Genomic DNA, 25,781 nt, shown 5'->3' with positions numbered 1-25,781 from the left:
ATATATGGAATTAACAGCTGAATAAGTTTGAAGACTCATGATTGTGTTCAAGGTCTCATCAATGGCCGAACAGTTAAGACCTCTGAATACTGGCAGTTCGGCCTGGTTTGAGTTCGATCTTAGGCAAACAGCTGACTGCATGGTTAGTTTTCGTGCTTTTCCTCATGTGTAATATGCTAGCTTTCTTCAGAATATCCTCCACGAAGGCATCCCTCCTCTTAGGTAGATAGTCTTCATAGCTTTCTCATATTTAAAAAACCGAACCGACCATGACTGTGATCCTGCTGAGTGCGTTATTAAGTTTACCTGTTTCATGGCTTTAAGAATCTAATGGATTCTATATATTATTATTATCGATGAATTCCTCTCAGAAAGTTATCCAAAAAATGTATTAACAGTACAGATTTTTTGAGGATATTTTTCTTTCTAAAAAAAGTACTCAGTTAAAGACGGATTTCGAATTCGAAATTTTTATCATATTCGGTTAGTAAATTAATAGATATAATGCTATTAATGTTACTACTTAGTTATCTATGCTTTCATTGGAAACTCTTTAAGGTCATTTTATAACGGTGAAAATTATTTCGGTTCTTTTTTTAAGAGTTCCTCTATGCATTATAATATTAACAAGAAAAGCAATATTTGCGTTATTGCTACCTTACAGTACTCATATTATACAAAATAAGCACTGTAACACAGCAACAACAATTAAATGCCTTCTTACATAACAACCCCAATTAAAACTAATAACTAAAAACAGCAAATGAGTTTCCCAAAATGTAGACTTTTCTAGTATGTTGCAGGGGTGTTTGTGGGACCCCAAAAAATCCCCTGAAACTTTTACGGACTTACTACCGACATTTTGGAGTTTCGAGAAGGGGGGGGAGAGAAATGAAAAATTACATTTATGAAGTATTGAATGATCTAATTATAAAAGTTCAATGAATTACTTTTTTTGCAAAATTAATAACCATAAATTTTCAAACATATAAACTACTAAATTTTATGTAAATATTTTAAATTACCTGAATTAATTCTTTAAAAATAAAATTATCTAATTTCTGCTGCTTTTTTTTTTTTATTTTCTGATGTTTGTGACCTTGTCTTTCTTTTCTGGTGAACTTCATAATTGCAAGAAGGTTGACTTTTATTTTCCTCATTTACAGTTGAAGAAATTTCCTCGAGAACTGCACATGCAGAGGTAGAAGCAGTTTGCTTTTCTGCTAATGTAGAAGGTTTTTCAGAGACTTTTATAGGTGACTCATCTGAAATACATGTTTTTAAGTCCTCTTGATATGTTTTCTAACTTCTGTTCATATTCAGTAAGAGATCTTTGTGAATTGGATCAGTCATTGGATTTTTTGAGCCATATTTTTCACATGAGGTTTCTTTAGAAGCCATTAAATCATATTTAATAGTCTGCACTGCATCTAGGGAATCAATCATAAGAGAGGTTCTATAGTCAGTGACAAGTGTATCCATTAAATTGAATGCACTTTCCACTAAAGGGCCATGGAAGCAGCTAGGGCAGGCTTTGACCAATTTAGCCAATGTAGGATACTTATTTGTGAAATCATCTTTTAAATTAAAAACTTTAGACCAATATTTATCAATTGTACACTTGACTTGATTTCCACTTTCATCAGATGTGTAGAGCATTTCTTTGGTGATATCAATATCACTCTGGTATAACCTTATTTCAGCTTCTACTTTTGACTTTTCATTATCACTAAAAATATGGGACATAAAAGATGATAATTTTTCAAAAGCTAATATTGTACTGGTTTTACCTCTTAGCTCTGGATCTAATGCTGTAAAACTAATTAGATATGAATTTTTAAGGGGTAATTTCTGTTTCATATGCTGTGCTAGTTATTAATACCTCTTGGCGTGCTTTTCTTATCACTACATCCAATGGCCGAGCATCAGTCTCCAGTAAGTCATCAGTATTTTTTGAATTAGCATAATTACTTAAAGTCATTGAATGTCTAATGCACTTTGAATATTTTATGTGCGTCACAGTTTTAGAATGATTTGTGAAAGCCTTGAATCCTTCCCCACCATACTTCAGCAGTGAGTTACAAAAAACACAATATGCTTGTCCAGCAACATTTATTTTCTTGCACCATGTGCCGATGGTATCCCCATTACCATCTCTCCGTTCAATCCAATTCCACCTAAATGCATTTCGGACACCTTCTTCGAATTGTATAATATCACTATTTATATCGAGAAATTTCATAGTGAAATTCTCTTGAGTATATAAATAAAAAAATATTTCAATAAACGAAACGAAAAATTTACACGTGCATCAATAAATGAAACGAAAATTTTACACAGCGGAGAAAAAAAAGTTGAGAAGCGATCAATAACAAATAGCTAATACGGCGAAAAATCCCCCTTCTCTACTTATTGGCGCCACGCCAGGAGAGATAAGACCTTTGAACCCAGAGTCACGTGATCGCACATCTGGTCGAACTAAGACTCTCCCTTTTTTTCTGCCGCGCCTACTTGCCGAAAAGAATCCAGAAGAGAATGTCCGAGAACCGGGGGAATGAGTCATAACTCGCAATAAGGAAAGAACAAAAAAGAAGTTTTTTCCCCCTTTTCCCGCATTATCACTGCCTTTGGAGAAAGAAAGGAAAAGTTTTCACCACACACACTGACCTTGCGTTTTCTTCTTTCAAAGCAAACAAAATTACCCAGATCAAAATAAATAATTCATTATTATTCCTACTTCCTTTTGAACGACGATCCCCGGAATTTCCGGGTATCGAAGTTCAAAATCCCCGGAATTCCGGGCTTTCCCCGGAGCACAAACACCCCTGATGTTGTAAAGTAAGCTTTAAAATATTTTGGAAGAGTGTGAAAGGAAAAAATTATGTGAAAGAAAGTGAATCCAGTTTTCATTTTTACAAACTTTCGTATAATGTATCAATTTATTTTAAGCCATTTTAACCAGTAATTACAACTTAATACTGTTTCAAATTTAAAAAAAATGAATGGAAGTATTCAGAATGCTCGAACACAGCATATTTAAAACAGTACAAGACTTTGCTAGGAACCTTTGTTAGGAGGAAGCAACTGATTGAAAGCATGTGTTCAAATTATCACATCTGCCATTTATGTTGTGAGAAAAGAAACGTCTTTTGTATGCGTATGTTTAAAAACTTGTTTTTCCGTTCCGTAAGTAAAGCATTTCCCCAGGGGTGTAATTACTCTTTTGTGACAAATCTGAATTGCTGCAGTTCTTCAAAACCACGAAAAAAACTGAATGTACTTACGATGACTTTACTGAATGATCAAAGCCATCCGTTATTGTGAACCATTTTAAGCTTTCCTTTAGAAATTCAGAAGGTTACAAGTACAGGTTTTTTACACATCTACAGCTATACATTTTTAATCACTGTCATTTAACATAAATGTAAAATCAATCAATATTTAGTCATTCCTTCGCGTAGCATGTCAAAACAAATTTCTCTTAAGTTATGTGTTCATGGTTTGAAGTTGCTATGTGTATTTCTTTAATTTATGCTATGGAAGGGCACGGTGATCATCTGCATATGTGAAAATAAAATTATGGTAAAATACTTGATCTCTAATACAAGAGATTAAATTTAAAAAGTAGTGATTTGTTTAAAATAATGATCTCTTGCAAAATCTTTTCCATAATATGTGACAATTTTCTCTAGCGGGACAAGCTTTTTTTACTGCTTAGACCTATGAATCTAGGGTTTAATCTTTAGCTCAGATTCTATGATCAGTTCTTGCTGACTAAAGAATGTAGTACTTTGATAAAGAAATTAAAATAAGGTTAGCTTTTATTATTTCGGTATTTCTAAATATTTTTTAAATTGGACTAATCCAAGTTTTATTCACAATCATCTAATGATTCAAAAAGGTTCTTCAGATTGCTGACGAAGTTATTTAAAAGGAAACTGTATTTGATATGTTAATCAAGTTAAAATATCATTGCAGCTGTCTAGACAACATTCAGTCTAAGGCTGATACTATTTTAGAGGAAATTTATGTGCATTTTAAATAATAAATAATACAGATCATTCTTCTTCATTATATGTCATTTGCCTACGACAACTTCACCATTCGCCAACAATATATATGTATATATATATAACAATAAAATAAACTAAACAAACATAAAAAAAAAAAAACTTTCGTGCTTCTTTTCTTATTAGTATTTCGTTTTTATTATTTAATTACTGCTATCTTTTTAACTCAAATTTGTAACTCCTAGAAAAGTTGCGGGTTACATTTCGGAAACTCAGATGTTACGCTGTAGGTTATTTTAATAATTTATGTAACAAAATATGGAAATTTTTACTAAACTCTTCGTTGCTGCTTGTAGTTACGTTGCGTTGAGCAAAGCAATGTATATTATGTAAAGCATGAGCACACAAGAAAATCAAACTTATTAAAATTCTTTCTAATGAAAATCACATTCATATCAATATATACTAAAAGCATTGGATTATTTAAAATGCATTAGAACAAAACTTCAGCAAACCAGTATAAGCGACGAGTATTGTTCCAAAAAGAATAATTAATTCGCCATTATTATATTTACTATTAAATAAGTTTGTATTTTATAAACCCGTATCAAGAATACGCTTATTATAACTTACTAAAATAGACTATTAATTTTCTAAATGTTGTCTGACTTATTGCTTAAATAATGTTATTCTTTATATGTAATTGCATGTAATTCATGTTAATTGAATGCAGTGCTATTTGGTGCGCGAGAATTAACTGAAAGTTTTTAACTTGCCGGTTTTATGCATCTACATAATCATAAGTAAATTTATTTAAATAATGCAAATATTTTGAAATGCTATTTTTTAATTGAATTCACAAGCATTTTGCATATTTCTGAACATTTAGTTTGAAATCTAAAGGATATTTTATGAAAATGTTATCTGTTTAAAGAAAGGTATTGGGAAATTTTTACATTCTGCTTATTTATTTAGCGAAGAATGTTCGTGTCAGTGGGTCGTATGTCTAAACACTTTCTTGGCGATAAAATCTAAAGCACTAGTATTTAATAACAGTTACATGTATTAAATGAATTTAATCACACTTTAAAGAATGCAATTTTCTGATAAATTTAAATTTTTATACGACAATAGAATTAATTTTGTAAAGCTACTTAAAACATATTTCCTGTTCACACATTTGAATAAATTTAAAGTAAGTATACTTAAAAATGCAATATGAAGATTTACTACTAGATAAAGCATAATAATGGGCTCAAAACAATTTGTCGAATATTTAAATTAATACTTAACGTCTTCAAAATTTCTAAAAAACACAGAATATATTTATCTCACTATAAAGAAAAAACAAAATTATTTATAATTTAGATCACACTATCAAATTTTTAACACTGGCGCCAACTAACAGATTTGGCGACAATATATTAGAATCAAAATAGAATGCTACTTAATTAATAGTAGTACAGTAAAATTAAATAAAAATAAAGCACATCACAGTTTTAACCTTTGTGATAACCCAGTACAAAGTTTACATGAAATGTAGGATACAATTTTACAAACAGTATAAATTGTTGCGATAATAAAAGAAACATCACAAACAGTATTGGCTATATTTTACTGCACATGCACATTCCGCAATTGATTTTGTATTTATAAAATCAGTTGATCTTCAATAAATGACAGTGAAATAAAAAAACACATTCCGAAGAAATACGAAGAGTAATTTTTCTAACATTCTATGGAAAAATACGAAGCTGAACTTACCTAACCAAGGACACTCACCTGGGCCCGGAATTCATTAATCTTGACAATAATTAATTATCCATTGTCTATATTGTATGTAAATCGAACGCACTGCTTTGATGACGGAAAATTCGCTGCCGACGCAGAGAAATTCGACTAATTTCATCCAAATACGATTCAGCTAAAACTGACGCAAAACATTCCGCCATGTTTATTGCCGGAAATATAACCATCTGTTTATTTAACACGAAGGGTCAGACCTGTCCTAACTTTAACAGCCGTCTCATCAATTTAACGGTCAAATTTAAGGCTAGCTTTGATGAGAATACCAATACTTGTGATTTAACTACTTGTGACGTCAGAGTACTGCGTGATTCTGTAAATCTCACTTAACGCTGTGGTTTAAAATGTCATGAATAGGGCCCTAAAACGAAGAAGAGCAACCCTCTTAGATTCCTACTGAGAGTTGTCATTTACAGATCTCCAGGGTTCCAGAAATAAGGGAGGCACTGAGGCATCTGCACGGCCGCTTTAAGGCGCTCGTAACGCTTTCGATATCATCGCCACTGACCGCCTAAAACCGTCAATAACGCTTTCGAACACATTTCCCTTGACCACCTAAAAGCGTCCGTATCGATTTTGACGTAGGTCTCCTTGACCGCCTAAACCCGGTCATAACGCTCAGAGGGTTAGAAATGCGTGCTAAATACGAGGCCATTGCCATCCACATAAATGCACTGTATTAATTTTAATACTGTTTTAGGTTCTTACGTATTATCCCTTTGACCGACCGGCCAAGTAGCATGATTTAGTGCCAATTATGGATGACTGTGCCCTTTAGTAATTCCATTGAAATGATTGGCACTTGGTTACCATAGCCCAAATTTCCGCAATCAATCGGTGGAATAATACATAAGTATCCTATTTTATATTGACTTGAATGAAAACTAAATATTTTATCATATGCCTTTCCACTAAAAAAATTTTTTTGGTCCTTGGTTTGGTTTGGTTTATTTAATTATTTAATTATGCAAAGCACTCGCGTGCCATCTGCTTAACAGGAGGAATGCTTTCGTGGAGGAGTTTCAAAGGGAAACTGGCTCTTATACACATTACACCTGAGGAAAACCATGAAAGCGCCCATGCAGCCAGCGCATTTGACAGGATTTGAAACTCAGATTCAATTGCTAGTGTTTAGTGACTTTACCACTCGGGTGCTGGTGGTCTGGCCATCGGTGCTATTAAACTAAAATTAATCTATATTTATAAAGGGCCCATCAGAAAAATGCACACACTTTAATTAATAAAAAAAATCTTGTGCTTTAGTATTGAACTTAATTAGAGGTTAATTAAATCATACGTATCAAAGGTTAGACTAGGTTTAATATAATATTCCTGAATATGTACCTGTACAGTTACTTAAATTGCTCAAAGTGTTACAGCGGTTAGCCATTAACAGCAAGACACATAGCACAACACTGAGCAGTTATTTAAATAATGTTTAGTCGATGTGCCTGAGCGGACTGCTGCACATCCTGCCATAATTTTTTGATGAAGGACCTGTAGCCTAACCGATTTACTATACTACACAACATCCCTCAATGTCCTTTAAATCCATTTTGGTTCACTGTCATATGTCAAATATATGTGAGAGAACCAACATGTTAAGGAAATATCGTACTACATATTATAAAGATTTTAGATAGATTATAAAGATTATCTAAAATCTTTATAATATGTAGTATATTATATAATATAATCTTTATAATATCTACATATTATATAATCTTTATAATATGTAGTAGATTAGATAATAAAGAATTCTGAAACCAATATATAGATATCATCTGTTAAAGTCTATATGTATTTTCTGACATATTCTGTATGTGAAGTTGTACTTTTCATTAGTCCCACCTTTTAATTAATGTAGAGGTATTACTGTACAGAATATATATGGAACTGAACTGATAAATATCTGTCTCTTTCATTTGTTTGCTTTTTATATATAGTCAAAAGTCTTTAATTCGGACGTCCATAATCTGGACCTTAAAGCTACAAACTTTCTGCGCATGCGTCAACGTATAATGCGTTAACGCATGCGCATAATACGTTCACGCACGCGCGTTTAATGTATAACAGACAGTATAAGCTAAGCTAAAATTATTTAATTATCTATTTCAGTTAATGTTGCAGATTGCGTTGTTCCTTAACCTTGTAAGTGAATCCGGCTTATTATTTTTTGCAGACTGTTAGGGCAATTTTATAAAAGTTAGCTTGAACTTTCGATTATGTCAAAAAGAACTTCCGATTCTGCAGCTACCAAAGGATCGAAAGCATGTTTCGATGTCCATCAAACAAAAAGTGGAATTGCTGGAAACAAATGGGTAAAGAGATATCCTTTGATTCTCTAACCATTTCGAAATATGTTTATCAATTTCACGCTGCTCTGCGGGGGGGGGGGGGGACAACGCGGCACGAATGAACTGGAAGTTGATCTGTCAGCACTATCCTTATCTTCAAGGCAGATGTTTTTATTTTATTCAGCTTATAATTCCTTACTAAATGTAGTATTTCATCTCGATGTACTCCGTCTTTGATATGATTTAAATCAAATTCTTCTTCATTATAAATATCACGAATACAAATCAAATAGTTTTCTGGTTCAATTTTCTAATTTTGACTATGCGTAATGTATGCTGTACGCATGCGCGCGTTGAAAGAAATGTTTAATAAAGTAAACAAATATTAAGTTTTTTTTTCTTTTTTTTCTTTTTTTGTAAATTTTGATACCATTTAGATCAAAATTGCTCTTTATTTCATAATTTTAATTTTATAATTTCTGCATGCCATCTTAGCAGATTTAAACTGATGGTCTATAATCCGGAATCGCCGAAGTCCCGACGAGTCTGGATTAACGACTTTTGACTGTAGTACCTTTTAACCATATATCTTACAGTTTTGATTAATTTTATGTACTGTCATCAATAATACATCTTATTAGATACATCAGCAATGCGTCTTATTATCATTAATTTCTTACTAACAATTCAATTTCAATTGCCATGAGTTGATTCCTAACTCATAGATATCTTATATATATAAAGTTGTTTCAATACAGGGGCGTAGCTGCGGTGGGGGGGACATCTGTCCCCGGGCGCAGTATCTAGGGGCGCCAGTTCGATATTATGCCATTTTAGAATGAAATATTTCCTATTCTTGGCACATAGAAGGGGGCGCAAAATTTTCAGCTGTCCTTGGGCGCTGAAAACCCTAGCTACGGTTCTGTTTCAATACAAAGATCACAATATGTTACATAGCATATTTACAATAATTACTTATTACTCATAATGTTTTAAAAAATCAGGCAGTAAATTGTAAAAAAATACTTTTAATGAATTTGGAAATAAATGAAAATATAATAATCTGCATCTCATTAGATTTTTTAAATGCACAAACTTCACAGTCAAAAATAATGTAAGAAATTCAATATTAAATGCTTTTTCTCAAAAAAAAATTATCGGTTCAAGACATATTTTATCGAGTGCAATCATCGGTGGAACTCCAGGTAATCAGACTCAGACTTTAATATGTAAAAATGTAAAATTTGAATGTTACTTTAAGCTAAATTTTTTTTAATCCATTCAGTTTTAGGTTATGTAAGTTTTACTGTATTTAACTACATGTAAAGAACTATAAACACACATTCAAGCAATTCACTTGAAGGTACGTTTCCTGGAAATAAAAGTATACTTATTAGATTAAATTCAGCGTCAGACCTTAGAGCGGTAATGATACCTCATTGTTAGGCATTTTCGATAGTCTTGAAATCTCGTAACTGGTAACATATCTTACTAAATTCACTTCTTGCTAAATTATGTTCAGCATCATTTAGCATTTGCAGTTTTATAGCTAAATTAGATTTCAGTAGGTCTATTACACTAAGCACTTCCAATTATTCAGTATTATTTTCTTTGCATTTCAGCAAAACAATGAACTTCCTTTCTAAGAATTTATACTGAGCAATGAAAATTCCAAATAGGATATATGCTTTACCAGAATAGTGATTCAGTTAATAGTGATTTAATCTTCATAGATAAGCATATACAATAGTTTTGAAATATCAGAGCTGGTAGCATATCTTAAATATATTCAGTTCTTATTAAATAATGTGTTCTTCATTTAACTTCAGTAGTTTCACAGCTAACTTACACTTCAATATGTTCATTAGAATGGACACACTTTTTCATCTTTATACTCTTTACGTTCTAATAATAAAATGAAGTTTATTTCTAAGAAAGCATATTGAATCCAGTAAAGAAATCAAATCACAGTTAATAATGCTGTAAATATTCAGATAGATATAGAAAATAGATAGATATGTATGAAATATATTTTAAGAATTTCTTGACACACACTATGTGTGTCAAGAAAGTACCATTGCAATGGTAACTGATGGCATTTTGATTCAAAATATTTACTGCATTAATTACTAACACAAATTAGCACTTGGTTTCACTAACTTAACATTAACTTCACTGGGTTTAATTCCCGCAGGTACATTTTATACATTAGGTGATTTAAGTCATTATCACTTAAAAGTTTCTGATTATCAATATGCAGAAAAATTTGTAAATCACACTTTACATGCATCTTCCAGCCATCAATAACTTCCATCTGACTAGGTCTAATTTTGTATTAAAACAGTAGGTTAGGTTATTTAATTAGGGCAAAGCTTCGAGGGCTATCTGCCTAAGGGGAGGGATGCCTTCGTGGAGGACTTTCTAAGGAAAATTGGCTCGTATACACGTTACACATGGGTAAAACCACGAAAACACCCATGCAGCCAGCCTGTTTGCAGGATTCGAACCGAACTACCAGTGTTCAGCGACTTTACCGCTCGGCCTCTGGTAGGCATTAAAACAGTAGAGTAATACTTAATATTCCAAAATAAACATTAAATCATTATATTAAATCGTTATAGAGAAATGTGACATCACTCATGTGGGTGGATATGCGGTCCATACTCGATCCTAAACAGGCTGAATGATGTCGTGTTTCGGATCCATAAGTCATCGAACTCTAAGTCTAAAGTTGTTCATTACGACAGGTTAGCTCATTACTATGGCCATAGTATGTAGTGTAAACAATTGTAAATAGTGCAAGACCATGTTCCTGTTTGTTTCTAAATGTGTATTTAATTTGATTTGCATTTAGTATTTTATTTGTTTAAGTTAGTTATTGCATTTATTGTTCATGTTGTTTGTTATTGTAATGTAATGTTTATTATTGTATTTATGCCATAGTTGTAAGTTTGGCTTCCTATCCAGGCATTGTACTGTCCGGGACATGAAGTCCTTGGGAAGGGGGCAGTACTACGGATTTGGTATTTAAATAGCTAATGTTACTAGAATTACAAATAAAATTTATTTCCCATGCAGTGCAGCGCGTGACGAACATTAAAAGAAAGCTAAGCCGGAAAATTAAAAATACAAGAGCATGTGCATTTAACATTGAATAAATAAATATCTATTTTTGATTTTAAGAAATTGCTAGAAAATCTCGTGCATGATTTAAAAAGCTTATAAAGGAGGGACAAAAACCTCTCAATTCAGTTAGCTGTTGTTTTAAGAGTTTGTTAAGAAAACTGCTCTTGTTGACTGTAGCGAATTTGTGGATTAGCTTTCTCTAGCTGTTTTGAATTAAGTTCTGTTGAACGTTGGAGTAGTTAAAAGATAACTACTGTGAGATATTGTAATACTGTAGGAATATCTGAAGAAATTTAAGCATTTTGTTTTATTTGTTGTGATAATAATAAATGTTGTTCATTATTCATCAGACTTGTGCATTCAATTCATAAGGAATCCCTATGCATGCAACAATAATTATTAAATACAATGTTTATTGACTTTTATAAAGTGTACAACAATATCATATTGAGCAATTTATTGTTCATGAAAGCTAATAAATCACAACAGTGCTTACCTTGTGCATAACAAAAACATTGCTTTTAATTATGTCCCACCTTTCCTTTTCACCTTTCAGTTATAGAGAAATGTTTCAATCTTTTTCCAGATCAAGTTTAGTATTTCAAAGGTAGGAAAGTAGAATTTTTAAATTCATCAGTTAATAGTAAATTTCTAACCAGCATGAATTTCTAAGTTCTGCACATATACCATTATAAATCTCAGTCCTGGAAAAAGAAATGTTCATAGTTTTGGAACTGATGTTGTTTGTACTGATATTTAAACAATTCTCTAATTATATTCTTAAACCGCCTAAATATTTGTTTTCATTAATCACTCTCTAAATAAATAACATTTAATAACTACCTTTTTTTCAAATCAGCTATCCATGTATAATCTCCAAAATGCTTCTCTTCACCCTGAAATAAAGATATTCAGTCACAAAGCTTTTATGTAGCTGAACATTTAAATTTGCTTAAAAAAAGTGTTTGTATATTTTTTCAAGCATATACTGGTAATTAAAAAGTAAAACATTTTTCAGAAAATAACCTTCTTTTTAAAAAAGATGTAAATTTCACTATAAAAGAAGCTTGAAATTTTGAAATCTCCTTAATTTTTAACTATGAGTTCCTTTTAAAAAAGCAATCTTAAACATCACATTAAGTTAATTAACTTTGGCAGAAATCATAAAACACATATTTTTTTTTACTATCATTATTCAGATGTTATACTAAGCATCTTAAAATTATAAGAAGGTAAAAAGAAATTAAAGAATTCTTTAAAAATAATTATTATTCGCAAACAAATAAAGAATATAGAAAGTGTTGAAACTTCAGCCGTTCTCGAGGAGATAGTGTTACAAAAACACAAACAGACATGCACAGATTTTAATATAATAGATTAAAATGCAATTTTGTCAATTGGCACTGAAATTCAGCTAATACTAATGATTTAAAAATTTATAGCCAGGTATAGTGAGTGATGTTTACCCTGAGATAATCAAGTTAAAAAAGTTAATGGAATATGTATGGAGAGAAGTTCTAATTAAAATGGAACAAATTATTACTTAAGCATTTTTTGAAACAACATATTTCTAATACCACATCTTTCCTGATATTTGGTAACAGTGGCAAAATGCATCAGAAGCCTCTTAAGCACTTGTCATAAACTGACTGTTGTATCATTTTGGATGGCCTGATTTACCTGAAAACATTGACATCTAGTGCAATCTTCATAAGAAAATGTAGAAAATGCAATAGTTGATGCATGACAGACATTTATGTAAAAATATTACTCAGCTTCTTTCTTAGCGTATTATATCCCATAAAAAAAAAAAATCTGTTGAAAGATACTTTTATTTGCATTACAAAACAAAATTATTTAATTGCTGCAGATTTCGTAATTCCATATATTTCTTCCATTGAATACATACATATCATATATTGATTTCTTCTTTTATTAAAATTCTGGAGTTTGTAATATTTACATAATATAAAAAATGTACTTTCTAATCACATGTACAGATTTATGTGCTTTTAGTCCACCAGGGCAACAGAAGACAAACATGTGTTGCAATCTATCAACGGATTCAGCAAATATTTTTGGCTAGATTCAAAATATCCTTAAATAAATCTTTACTTATTGTTTAATTACATTTACAAACTAACTTAGAATTATCAATTAATTGTTGATAGTTACATATGCTTACTTTTTAGACGTTCTGGGCTTTGACAATTTAACTGTAAACCATAGCATTACAGTTGTAGAAGAAAATACAGGAACACATACCAATAAAATTGAATGTACATGGCAACATATTAAAACACAACTACCCCGATATAACAGAAATGAAAACTTTGCATTATAGCCTGCAGAATACATGTTCTTAAAACAATGTGCAGCAAAAAGATTTGACACAGTTATAAAATTTTTCCTAAAACTGAATGGTGACTTTTGCTTTGTGACTCAAAAGTATTATTAACCACTATTTAGCATTATATTAGTATTGTGAAAATCTTATTAATAAATTCTTAACATGCATAAGATTACTAAATAATTAAGAAATACATTAAGGAAATAATTCTGTGATGGAGTAAGTGGTTTTCTTTTTTTTTTTTTTTCGTGCATGTGTGTGTTTTCTCAAGGATAAAATATACTGAAATTAATTGTGTTCTTCAAAAATAATTTTGCTTTTTATATCATGAAATTTGTGTTTGTCATAAAACTGGGAGAGTATAAAAATTAAAGTGAATTAAATTGAATAGAAATTTTACCCACAACATTGATTACTACATAAGATTAGATAATTTCAAGAATTTAAATTAAATAATTCATTACTCACTGAATAATTTCTCCAACACTCTCAAAGCAACAAACTGAAAAAAAAAAAAAAAAAAAAAAAAAAAAAAAAAAAACTGAAAGGTTTCAGATTTTAAATTACGTCCAAAGGGGTATTTTTTAACATTTTGTGTGTTACCTTTATTTATTAAATATCACGTTCTTCGCACTTAAACCATAAAATTCAGTTCAAGAGCAATATCGCATAATAATTTTCAACTGAGCATCTCTTTAGAATTTCCGATACAGTCTCACGCACAGGAGATAAAAATGTTTTTTCTGTACAACGTTGCCATTACTAACTTTGAAATCCTTGAGTTTGTTAATCAGAAATTCATTACAGTTTTACAAAATATGAAAATGAGGTACTTTTCCATTTCGCCGGCGCACATCTCGCCAAGCAGACTTTATTGGCGACAACATACAGTATACACATAAAAAATATTTAAAAAATTTCAGTTCTAAGAATTTTTTATTTTGAAGGCATAAACATTTTAATATCGCTTAAAATTTTATAAAAAGCCAATACATTTATAAAAAGACACTAATTTAAGAATTTACTATGCTTTCATGGTTCAACATCCTGATTCACCGGTTCATGTCACATGACCCCAAGCGATCTCATCTTACGCAAACTATTCTACAAAAATCTAATGCTCTCAGTAATTATCTACATTAATTTCAAGTTAAATCTTAATTTGGAACACAAGTTTAAATGCAAGAAATATTTGAATTCGTACGAATAGCTTACTCAGAAATTTTGTAAAACTGCAGTGCTTTACTTCGCTAATGCATTCTCATTAGAATTGATGAATTTAACCCTTGACTTTACCTTTTCTATATTTTCGGCTTCGGGTAAGCGCTGTGATTGCATCCTAATCGACTTAATTACCGAAAATGGCCTTAGACATAACACTGAACTATCTGATAAAAATTCTATGCAATTATATGCCAATATTGAAAGAAACAATCAATCTGATAAGAAAAAGCTGCAACTTGTTTTGAAAATGAGGCGTAAAAGGTTACCAGCGAGAATATTCCGTTTGGCATCGATTGTACCATTATTGGCGACTTTATCGCTTGCGCCGGCAAAACGGAAAAGTACCGAAAATGATAATAAAACAAATTCCAAATTTCAAATTTGGACTTCCAGATGCACATATTCGCAGTAGGTTTACGTTATTCAAAATTTGATACTAGGTACTGTTTTATCACAATCACAATTTGATACTAGGTACTGTTTTATCATAATGGGAGAAACATACATACATTTATGCAGATTCTTCATTATTTAATTCCTTCAAATATAATACAGGGTGATAATATTTGGTGACAACAATTTGAAAAGTGATACAGCCTTTTAAAGGTTTCAACACAAAATGTCCTTTTAAAGGTTTCAAAACAATAGTCCCTCAGGAAGAAAGCCCCTTTGGATTAAAAAACTTTTCTAAAAATTTCAATAAGCAGAATGGAATTCCACCTTCCCTTTCAGAGTGAGAAAGTAAAAATAATCTGAATAACATTTTATAAAAAAATAGAAATATGAAATTTCTTTATTTAACACATAAAAAAATTCAAATTACTTATTTTAAACACTGATAAAATGCAACACTGTTACTTTCAGATTTTAAAACACTGCAAATCTAATAATAATAATAAAAAGAAAATCTGAGTGCTTAACTATTGCACGAAATTTTGGTGCTTGCATCAAGTTCCCATAGCGCAGTGTTACAGATTGGCGAGAGTTTTGGGGATATTTATCGTTGCCAAAAAAAAATGGGGTTATACACAAGTTGTTCTCTTTCTGATTATCTGCACCTCCACAGAAAAGTCATGAACTCATTGCAACTTGAGAAGCATTCCTGAAATTCTTGACCATTTCACAGTGAAAAAATTATTTGCGTAAATTATCATTTATACTCCACGATGCATTCAGTTCCACATTTTCTAGTTTTTATTCCCATATAAGACACTTTTCAGCTTTTGTCACTGTTGTTCTCTTCATGGACACCATTCTGACTCAAAAAGACAAAAAAATAGCACCAATTCCCCATCATATAAAACATCAGCACCAAAAACCTGAAATAAGAAGAAAAAAACAGGCACATGTACGAGCACACACTTTACCTTTACGTGAGCCCTATTATACTCTAGATATGCAAAAAGCCAAGTTAGATTTTCAGAAGACAAAACAGAAATTGCAGTATGCAATCCACTACAATGTTCAAATGCAGAAATTTCCTTAACAGGGACCATAACCTGCAGTCATACAGGTGAAAATATCTATAGAAGTGAAAAGTTATTTGCAGGAATGCTATCTCTCATATAGGTTGCCACATAAACAGTATTCAGTGACAGCATATTTATTGCCTTACAGATACTTTTTTTGCGACATTTCCATAGTGGTGTAGATAAAGAAATTACTGAACTGAAGTACCTTTTCATGCAAATGATATAATATTCATGTAGTTTCTCACCAATGTTGGTACATGTGTTTTGCTAAGGAACCTTCAAGTGCAAAAGATTTAATACATACATCAAATTTTATGAATTTTAGTAGTATGCAAGAGCAAATTCAGATTTAAGTTACTTTTCCATATACTTACTAGTATGAGCATAAGGAAAACACTTTTGCTACATTTATTACATTCAAATTACTTCTCCTCAATGCAAGTCATCATACTCATCATTAAGTTATTTTTTTAGAAATATAATTCATTTCATATTTTATACTTTGGAGTTTTCTCACCAGTATGAGTATATATATGATTTCTTAGGCTAGATCTCTGTGCAAATGCCCTGCCACACGTATTACATATGTATGGTTTTTCACCAGTGTGGGTACGCATGTGGATGTTTAGTTTACTTTTAGTTGCAAAACATTTGCTACATAGTTCACATTTATATGATTTCTCACCAGTATGTGTAAGCATATGTACATTTAAATTAGTTTTGGTTATAAACGACATGGTACAAATGTCACACGTATGTGGCTTTTCACCAGTATGCGTACGCAAGTGATTTTTTAAAGAATCATGACGTTTGAATGATTTACTACAAAAGCTACACTTTAACGGTTTGTCATGAGTATGTATCAGCAAGTGTTTATTTAAATCACTTTTACGTGCAAATGACTTGAAACACGTATCACAACTGTATGGCTTTTCACTACTGTGGATACGCATGTGCTGAATTAAAGTACCTTTCCGAATAAAAGACATACTGCATAAATCACATTTATGAGGTCTTATATCAGTATGGATGCTCTTTTTATGCAACTTTAAACTCGACTTTAATGAAAATGATGCATTACATATATCACACTTATATGGTCGTCCACCAGTATGGATAAACATATGTTTGTTTAAGACACCTTTGTGCGTAAATGATTTGTTACATACATCACAATTATATGGTTTTTCACCAGCACACATGTGTTTTTGCAATTTAGCTTTGAAAATAAAAGACCGCTCACACACATCGCACTTATGTGGCTTTTCACCAGTATGAGTAAACATATGTGCATTTACATGACCTTTGCGTGCAAATGACTTCTGACATACATCACAGCTATGTGGTTTCTCACCAGTGTGAACGCGCATATGACTAAGTAAGCGACTTTGGAATGCAAATGCCATATTACATGTGCCACATTGATAGGGTTTCATACCAGTATGAGTTACCATATGTCTGTTTAAACGAATTTTTTGAGCAAAGAACTTATTACACTCATGACACTTGTGAGGCATTTCACAGTATGGGTAGATGTATGTTCTTTTAAGCTACCTCAACATTTAACAAACTATAAAATATACCAAAACTGTATGGCCTTTCCCCAGTATGGGTATGTTTCCCTAAGCAGGCTTAAGGAATGCAAATATCCTATTAGATATATCATGCACAAGATCTTATATCAGTGTCGCTTCCCATATGCACTTTTAAAGTACATATATGCAAAAATAATTTATGGCATTCATCACATTCAAGTGATTTCTTTCTCCACAGTTACACATAGTCCTGTTCACATAATTTACTTCAATACATCATATTACGTGAAATGCAATATTTGCAATGGGCAGATGCATGCACATTTCAGGGAAATGATGTGATAAACACAAGATTTCAGTATAAAAAAAAATGTCAGTCTGTATAGTATAATTTTAGGAGAAATCTTTTGGAATATGTATTTTATGATGGCATTCTATTATGAAATGTATCAGAAGCATACAGTACATGATATACATAAATTCCTCATCATAAGTGGCTGTCAATTTCATGTGCATCTTACTTCAAACTGACATGCAAGAAAAGTTGAAGGTAATATCTGATTAACAGATTTCCTAATTAAGTGCCTTTCATTTCTCTTAAACACAACTTTTCTCATTTTAAATACTTAATTTCCAAGGAATTTCAGGATGTAACAAATGAAACAATACATTTTTCATTATCCTGAAAGCACATTTACATAACCAGTTAGCATTCCACAGATTTCCATAATTTTATCTGAAGTAGATGAAGTATTTTCTCAGCAGGTCAGTTATGCTGCTGTTTTTTTTTTTTTTTTTATATGAAATACAAAAGTACCGATATAAAACGAAAACATAACAAAGCAAATGAAAACAGAAAATAAAGCATTAAATAAATATTTACAGGTTCAAGACACTTATTTTTACATATATTATCAATATTTTATTCAATTATGTGTTATTTCTAATTTAATACTCTTTGCTTGATAAGCAAACATCAATCATAACAATATTTTTCGAATACGTATCCCCATCTGCTGCTACGGATAATCCCTCAGCAGGGAAAAAGTATCACGCTGTCCTCCTAGAAGAAGTACGTCATCGGATGACAACAAGGAGGTTAGAATTTCTAACCTCATTCTAACCTCCTTGGATGACAATCAGGATTGAAATGCAGTGCTTAACCACCAGGGTGCCTGGGCGCCATAGCCCTACCCCTCACCGAATAACATGATAAAAGTTTCGAATTATGAGAAATATAACTGAATGTGCTAAATAATTAAATGAGTAAGAGTTTGAATTCATAATTACTAATAGTTAAATACATATTTTTTACCTTAAGTACCTAATTACTAGTCCATACATAATTAACTATTTTTTTTAACAACTATTTCACAGAAGAATACAGGTACACACAAGAGAAATAAAATACGAAGTGCGACGACTTAGTGCCACTAGTAAAAACAAAATGCAATCAGGAGGAAAAAAGAACAATATACAATAAAGAATCTGAGCAACAATTTGCATACCACATATACAAAATTACATATTACTAACATTTAGGATCGCCCTTGGGCGTTTACTATAATTGAGGTCCCTAGTATCATAACAATAGTTAACAACCACAGGATTGTCCAGAAGTTCCTGTTTATCATAAAATGCCCTAGACAGGCGGCAATAAAAATCACAGAGATCCTCCATTCTTAACTCTTTACGAATTTGGCTATTTCGAATGTACCAAGGGGCATTACATATCATACGCAATACCCCATTTTGGGCAGCTTGTAACTGCCTTCTCAAACTTTTGCACGAGTATGCCCAGACGAATCATGCATAACTAAGAATTGGACGCAACATGGTTTTGTAAATGAGCAACTTATTATCAATAGATAGAACACTGTTTCGAGCAATTAAGGGGAAGAGTGAAGCTTTACTAGCTCGAAACTTCCGTAACGTGTGGGTTCCATGTAAGAGATTTACTGAGGATCACCCCAAGATAAGGGACCTGCTTGACCCAGGGAATGTCCACACCATACATTTGCAGGTGAGTCGGGAAATTCTTCTTAGTAGTAAACAGGATGACAACCATAACGTGATCTACCATAATAAGCTGTTTCTCCCTGTTTTGGCGTTAAGACTGTTCTCCGAACCTGATCCCTGCATTTCTTTTGTCCTTCAGAGATAACAACCACAGGACTCAAAAAAACATATAAAAACGTTTATTCATATGAGACCTTACATGAGTATATTTTGTCTTAACACTGATTTTCCTTTTTTAACCCTATGCATCTAAAAAATAAATATATTATTTCATCAAACAATATGCGTAAAATCATTTTTGCTACGAAAATAAATCGTTATGATATGAGAATGCAGAAACGGAAAGTAAAAACCTTTGTGGCGGCTTGCCTACTACAACTCAACGCTGCCAGTCTGGTAACCCATAGCAACAATAGTCAAAATAATATTTATTCTATTTTATTGTTCTATCTGTCTCAATTATTGTAGTTCGAGTCCCAACTCTTCATGTCACTAACTAAGTATTTGGGTACTTACAAAGTGAGAACCAGCCCCTACCATCCAAGTTCCAATGGAATTGTCGAGAGATTTCATCGCTCCTTAAAACAATCAATTCGATGCCACACTGCATTACAGGGGACTGATGCGTTACCTACTGTACTTCTAAGTCTTCGATCAGCGTTAAAAGAGGATCTGAATGCCTCTTCTGCCAAACTGGCATATGGTATTAATCTCCGTTTGCCTGGGGATTTCGTACATTCATTCAATCCATCTACCTGCAACGTAGATCCTGTTACATTCGTTCATCAGCTTAGAAACTGTATGTCAAAATTGCGACCAGTTCCTGCCAGCGCTCATTGCAAACAAACTGTGTTTGTGCATAAGGAACTTAAAAACTCATCTCATATTTTTCTCAGATGTGATGCTTTAAAGCCTTCTCTCGCGCCACAGTATTCAGGGCCCCATCAAGTGCTAGCTCGAAACGAAAAAACATTTAAAATTTTGGTCAACGAAAAAGAAACTGTCGTTAGTATCGACCGTCTTATGCCGGCATTTAGCTGGACACCAGAAGCCACTGGAGCGAATGCGTCTTCACCATCGCAACTTCCGTCTCAAGATTCAAGCCTTCGACAGAAACCACGACTTCCGACTTATCAGATGCTACGATAAGAACACGCTCCGGTCGTCGAGTTTGCATCAACCTAAGGCTCCTATATACTACAGAAGCCTTACATCAACCCAAAGTATTTGTAAGGTATCGTTAGCACTGGAGGGGGAGTACTGTGGCGACTTGCCTACTACAACTCAACGCTGCCAGTCTGGTAACCCATAGCAACAAAAGACAAAATAATATTAATTTTATTCTATTGTTATGATTATTAACGATCTGTCTCAATTATTGTACTACCATAATAGAAATTGTATTACCACACCTTCAATACATATTACAGGGCTATTTCCATGGAATCACGAATTACCGATAGCTAACGTATGCATTTTTATTTTCTACGCATACTCATACTGCCCCAACTTTGAACTTATTTTATTGTCTAAACTACTATTTACACCTACAGATATGCTATTATAGGTCAGGCTATTTTCTGCTGGATTTCTGACCAATATCTGATACACCTTTGCGCACAGCAACTTATGACGGAATAACCTAAAATGAGTTACATGTTACAAAGACAAACATGAAGACAGATGTCTTGTTTTGCACCCGCTAAGTCTTTCTCGTATGCGGAGGAAAAGTATATAGAAAGGCGCAGTGGCTAATCGCATCGACGGTGCACCTACGTTAGCGCATGCGGACAATCAGCCCAGATACAAGCATTTTACACCGAAAATTTGTAATAACCAGTATTATATAATTACCGTAATTTCCGGAAGAAACAAGTGTTTAAAACTTAAATTTTCAGCGGGTGCGACGTTTCTACCCATGCGGCGTTTAGGTGCACTAAAAATAATATATTTCCTATGATGATCATTGTACATAGTTTGAAAAACCTTGTCACTGTACATAGTTTGGATGGTCTTGTCATTGTACATAGACTGGTGTTGTTCCCCCACAAAAGACCACTCATTTGCTTTTTGAGAACGTTATTTTGTTTACATTCTTTCCCTTGAACGGACCTACATGCCTTATTCACCATAAACGGGATCTCAGAACAATAACATTCTTCCCCCTTTCAAATCAGCATTCTCATCAGTTTGAATAGTCTCTCTCCTCTGCTATTCGATGAATCTTCCAGGACCCATCCTCTCCCCACCCCTGCCTTTTCTGAAATTTTTTTCAAAGGCGGACACGACTCCGCCTGCCTCGCAATAACGAACTCTGACGTATTTTCCCTTTAGCATGAATCGATTTTTCTTGGCATTCTGCTAGATACAGATCCCATCAGTTTGGGTACAAGTACTTGTTGGATAGTTTTTAAGTAAGAAGGGAGCGGAAAAATTTTGAAAATTGCACCTAAACGGCACAGAAGCTATACTGCTGGTTTTAAGCTTAATGTAATTTCACGTGCTGAACAAATTGGAAATAGAGCAGCAGCTCGAGAGTTTGAAGTGGACGAGAGATGCATTCGACGTTGGAGAACTGAAAAAGAAGAACTTAAAAATATGCCACAATAGAAACGAGCCAAAAGAAGTGGTACTGTAAGGTGGCCGAATCTAGAGGACGACCTTGCAAACTGGATAAAGGAGCAACGAGGAAAGGGAACGGCAATTTCGTCTGTAAAAATTCGCTTACAAGCAAAATTTATAGCAAAACAAATGAACATAAATGATTTCAAAGGAGGGCCTTCCTGGTGTAGCAGATTTATGAAAAGAAAAAATATTTCTGTGCGTACTACAACAACAGTCGAGCAACAATTACCAATGGACTGGTAAGATAAAAAAGCATCTTTTGTAAAATATGTCACAGATATTATTGACAAAAAAATAACTTCTTCGGTCATAGATAACAAATATGGATGAAACGCCGTTAGCTTTCGACTCTCCTGCAAACATAACTGTTGATGAAACTGGTGCAAAAATTGTATCTGTGCTTACGACGGGGCATGAAAGAACGTCATTTATATGTGTGTTAGTTTGTGCCGCAAACGGTGACAAGCTAAAACCGATGATCATTTTTAAATGAAAAACTATTCCAAAGGGAGATTTTCCTAATGACGTAATTATTTGTGCAAACGAGAACGGCTGGATGTGCGAAACAATCATGCATGAGTGGCTACAAAAAGTTTGGCAGTGTTGTAAGGGATCTTTTTTCCAACCAAAAGGGTTATTGATAATGGATTTCATGCGTGCTCATTTACTTGTCAGTGAAAACCAGATGTCAAAAATTGTCTACGACCGTAGCAATAATTCCTGGTGGTTTGACAAAAATCTTACAACCATTAGATTTGTCAGGTAATAAATCCTTCAAAGCTGAAGTTCGAAAGCGGTCGGAGTGTTGGATGAGTGAAGGATTGCATACGTATACCAAAAGCTTTAAAATGCGTAAAGCATCTTATGAAGAAGTTGCAAAGTGGGTAGCAAGTGCGTGGGAATCTGTAAAAACATCGTCAATAATAGCAGGGTTCAAAGAAGCTGAAATTATATCCTTAGATAAAGAGACTGTAAACCAAGAGGATGAATGTGACGATTTGGATTTAGATCAGGATTTACTAAATCTTTTTAATTCAGATAGTGAAGAATCAGATTTTGATGGCTTCATATGATGTATAGGTTGCTGTAATTCCTTTTGTGAGTAAAATTTAAAATTTCCTTTTGTCATCCAAATTTAATATTTCGTTGTTGCAACATTTTTTATAATATAGTCTGAGTATTACAAATATGGACTTCTTTAGTGGGTAAATATAAGTATATTCGTGAACGTAAATATATTTTCAACATTTCTTACCTTTATTTTTGAGTTATGGTTTCATTTCATGCATTTTTCTTAACTGATATGTCATATATCAGGACACATATTGAGATTTTGCATCTATACGGCCCACGACGATGTCACGCGTAATTTAATCTGTTGCGGCGTTTCTGTGTAATTTTAAGTTTTTCCCTGCCATTTTTCTCGAGTGCGGCTTTTACGCTGATGCGGCCTTTCTTCCGGAAATTACGGTAATTGTTCATTTAATAGCAGGGGCGTAGCTAGAGTTTCCAGCGCCCGGGCACAACTGAAGAATTTGCGCCCTTTTCTGTGTGCCAAGAATGGAAAACATTTCATTAAAAAATTTCGTAGCATCAATTTGGAGCCCCTTGAATGCTGCGCCCGGGGACAGATGTCCCCCTTTCCCCACCCTAGCTACGCTACTGTTTAATAGTTGATTTTATAGCTTTTAAATTATTTTATGTCTAAGGGCCCTAATCTGGATACCGTCGACGTGGAAGAACGGGTCGTTTTCTTTGCGCTCTACTCGACAGAGAGCAAGTCTGGTGTCATCGTCTCGATCATTAATTATAGAGATCGACGCGTAAGAAATTTTTCTGTCAGCTGGATAGCTGCCGTTTAAGTTTCTGACTATCGTTTAGAACGAAACTGAAGACGGCGGAGGCCACGGATAATTTTTGGAAGTGTACGTAATGAAATGGGCCGGCGGAAGCTGCTTCTTTGCTGGAGGGTGCTGACCGATAGAGGGGCGCCGACTAGCCGACTACACATAACTCTTTTTTTTTAATGCAAAAGAATGTGAAATAAATGTACCTTGAATGCTACACAGGACAGGGACCATGGGCATTGGAGCCTCCTCCTTTCCTCTCCAGCCCATCCATCAATTGTTAGGTACAGTGTCACATAAAGAAGTTCGAGTTCTAAAAGCCGTGGGAATTCACGCTGTGAGGAAGTTTAATCTAGGTCATGTAGTTTACCGACTACACACACAGACGTTGTGCACTACTCAAAATAACCCTTCTGCGCACCTAGTTAATTAATTAACATTAAATGGTCATTTTCCATGTGTTTAGAAAGCACGAGTTATGTATCATCTACACTCTACACATTCCCTCTTCGTATTTATTGAGTGGTTGGCGAAGAAAATTTCAATGCTCAATAACCTCACTACTATCGGAAAAAAAAATTCAACTTGACGAAGTACGTACTTATTTTATTTTATTTAATACTATCAGCTTCGGTGCCAGCCTTCGTCTGACTTTTAAATGTACCGGGAAAATGGCTCAAGGGAACACCAAACGTTAAATTTAAAAACTACGTAGAATTTTACTCTGCAGAACAACTTCATAAAAAAAAGTTATTACGTATAACAAAATTACAATGAAATAAGCAATATTCCTTAATACAAAGATTAATTATCCTAACAAATAAATTAACCAACTTCGCTTTGCAAAATCTTTAGAACTCAAATGATATAAAGGAGGTTAAGAACTTTGTTTCCTAAAAAAATCACTCAAAACTTTTCAATATCTTAAAAACAGTGGATTGAGCAATAAATAACATAAAAGAATACAAAAACAAAAAATTCTGAAAAGCAAAGTATAATTAATGATATTTTATCTTATATTTTCAAGATAAAAAAAATTACAATGAAATAAGCTATATCCCTTAATACAAATATTAATTACCCTAATAAAAAATTAACCAACTTTCCGTTGAAGGAAAAAAATCATGCAAAACTTTTCAATATCTTACAAACAGTGAAATAAGCAAAAAATAACATAAAAGCAACTCAAAAAAAAATAAAATTCCGCGCAGAATTTTACTCTAAAGAACAACTTTATCAAAAAAAAAAACTCAATAAAAATGTATTATATGTATATATATATATATAAATGACAATGAAATATGCCAATCTCTTAAAAACAGTGACATAAGAAATACGATGAAAAATTGTTGCCAAACCCATATTTCTAAAAGAATGAAACTATTCAAAATGATGCGATTTCATCAAAAATCTATCAACAACAATAAGACAAGAAAATTGTTGCCAAAATCACATTTTTAAAGATGTGAG

The 25,781-nt window shown here is 32.9% G+C and overlaps 1 protein-coding gene and 1 long non-coding RNA gene across 2 annotated transcripts in view; both read right to left on the bottom strand.

The window, feature by feature from the left end:
• LOC118205645 (uncharacterized) overlaps window positions 1-18,892 on the bottom strand; it is a 73,507-nt gene extending 54,615 nt beyond the window's left edge. The window contains exon 1 of the mRNA XM_085823038.1: window positions 16,787-18,892. Coding sequence (XP_085679164.1) covers window positions 16,787-17,802 — 1,016 coding nt within the window. The 5' untranslated portion in view covers window positions 17,803-18,892. The remainder of the gene's footprint in view (window positions 1-16,786) is intronic.
• LOC118183950 (uncharacterized) overlaps window positions 11,639-25,781 on the bottom strand; it is a 30,369-nt gene continuing 16,226 nt past the window's right edge. Inside the window, exons 4-5 of the long non-coding RNA XR_015042767.1 lie at window positions 12,083-12,135; window positions 11,639-11,943 (exon numbers count right to left, since the gene is read on the bottom strand). This is a non-coding gene — a long non-coding RNA (uncharacterized LOC118183950). The remainder of the gene's footprint in view (window positions 11,944-12,082; window positions 12,136-25,781) is intronic.

Source organism: Stegodyphus dumicola, chromosome 8 (genome assembly GCF_044657685.1).
Source record: "Stegodyphus dumicola isolate Sdum_Otavi_A_Nest chromosome 8, ASM4465768v1".
Taxonomy (NCBI): Eukaryota; Metazoa; Arthropoda; class Arachnida; order Araneae; family Eresidae; genus Stegodyphus; species Stegodyphus dumicola.
This window is presented reverse-complemented; position numbering and strand designations above follow the sequence as displayed.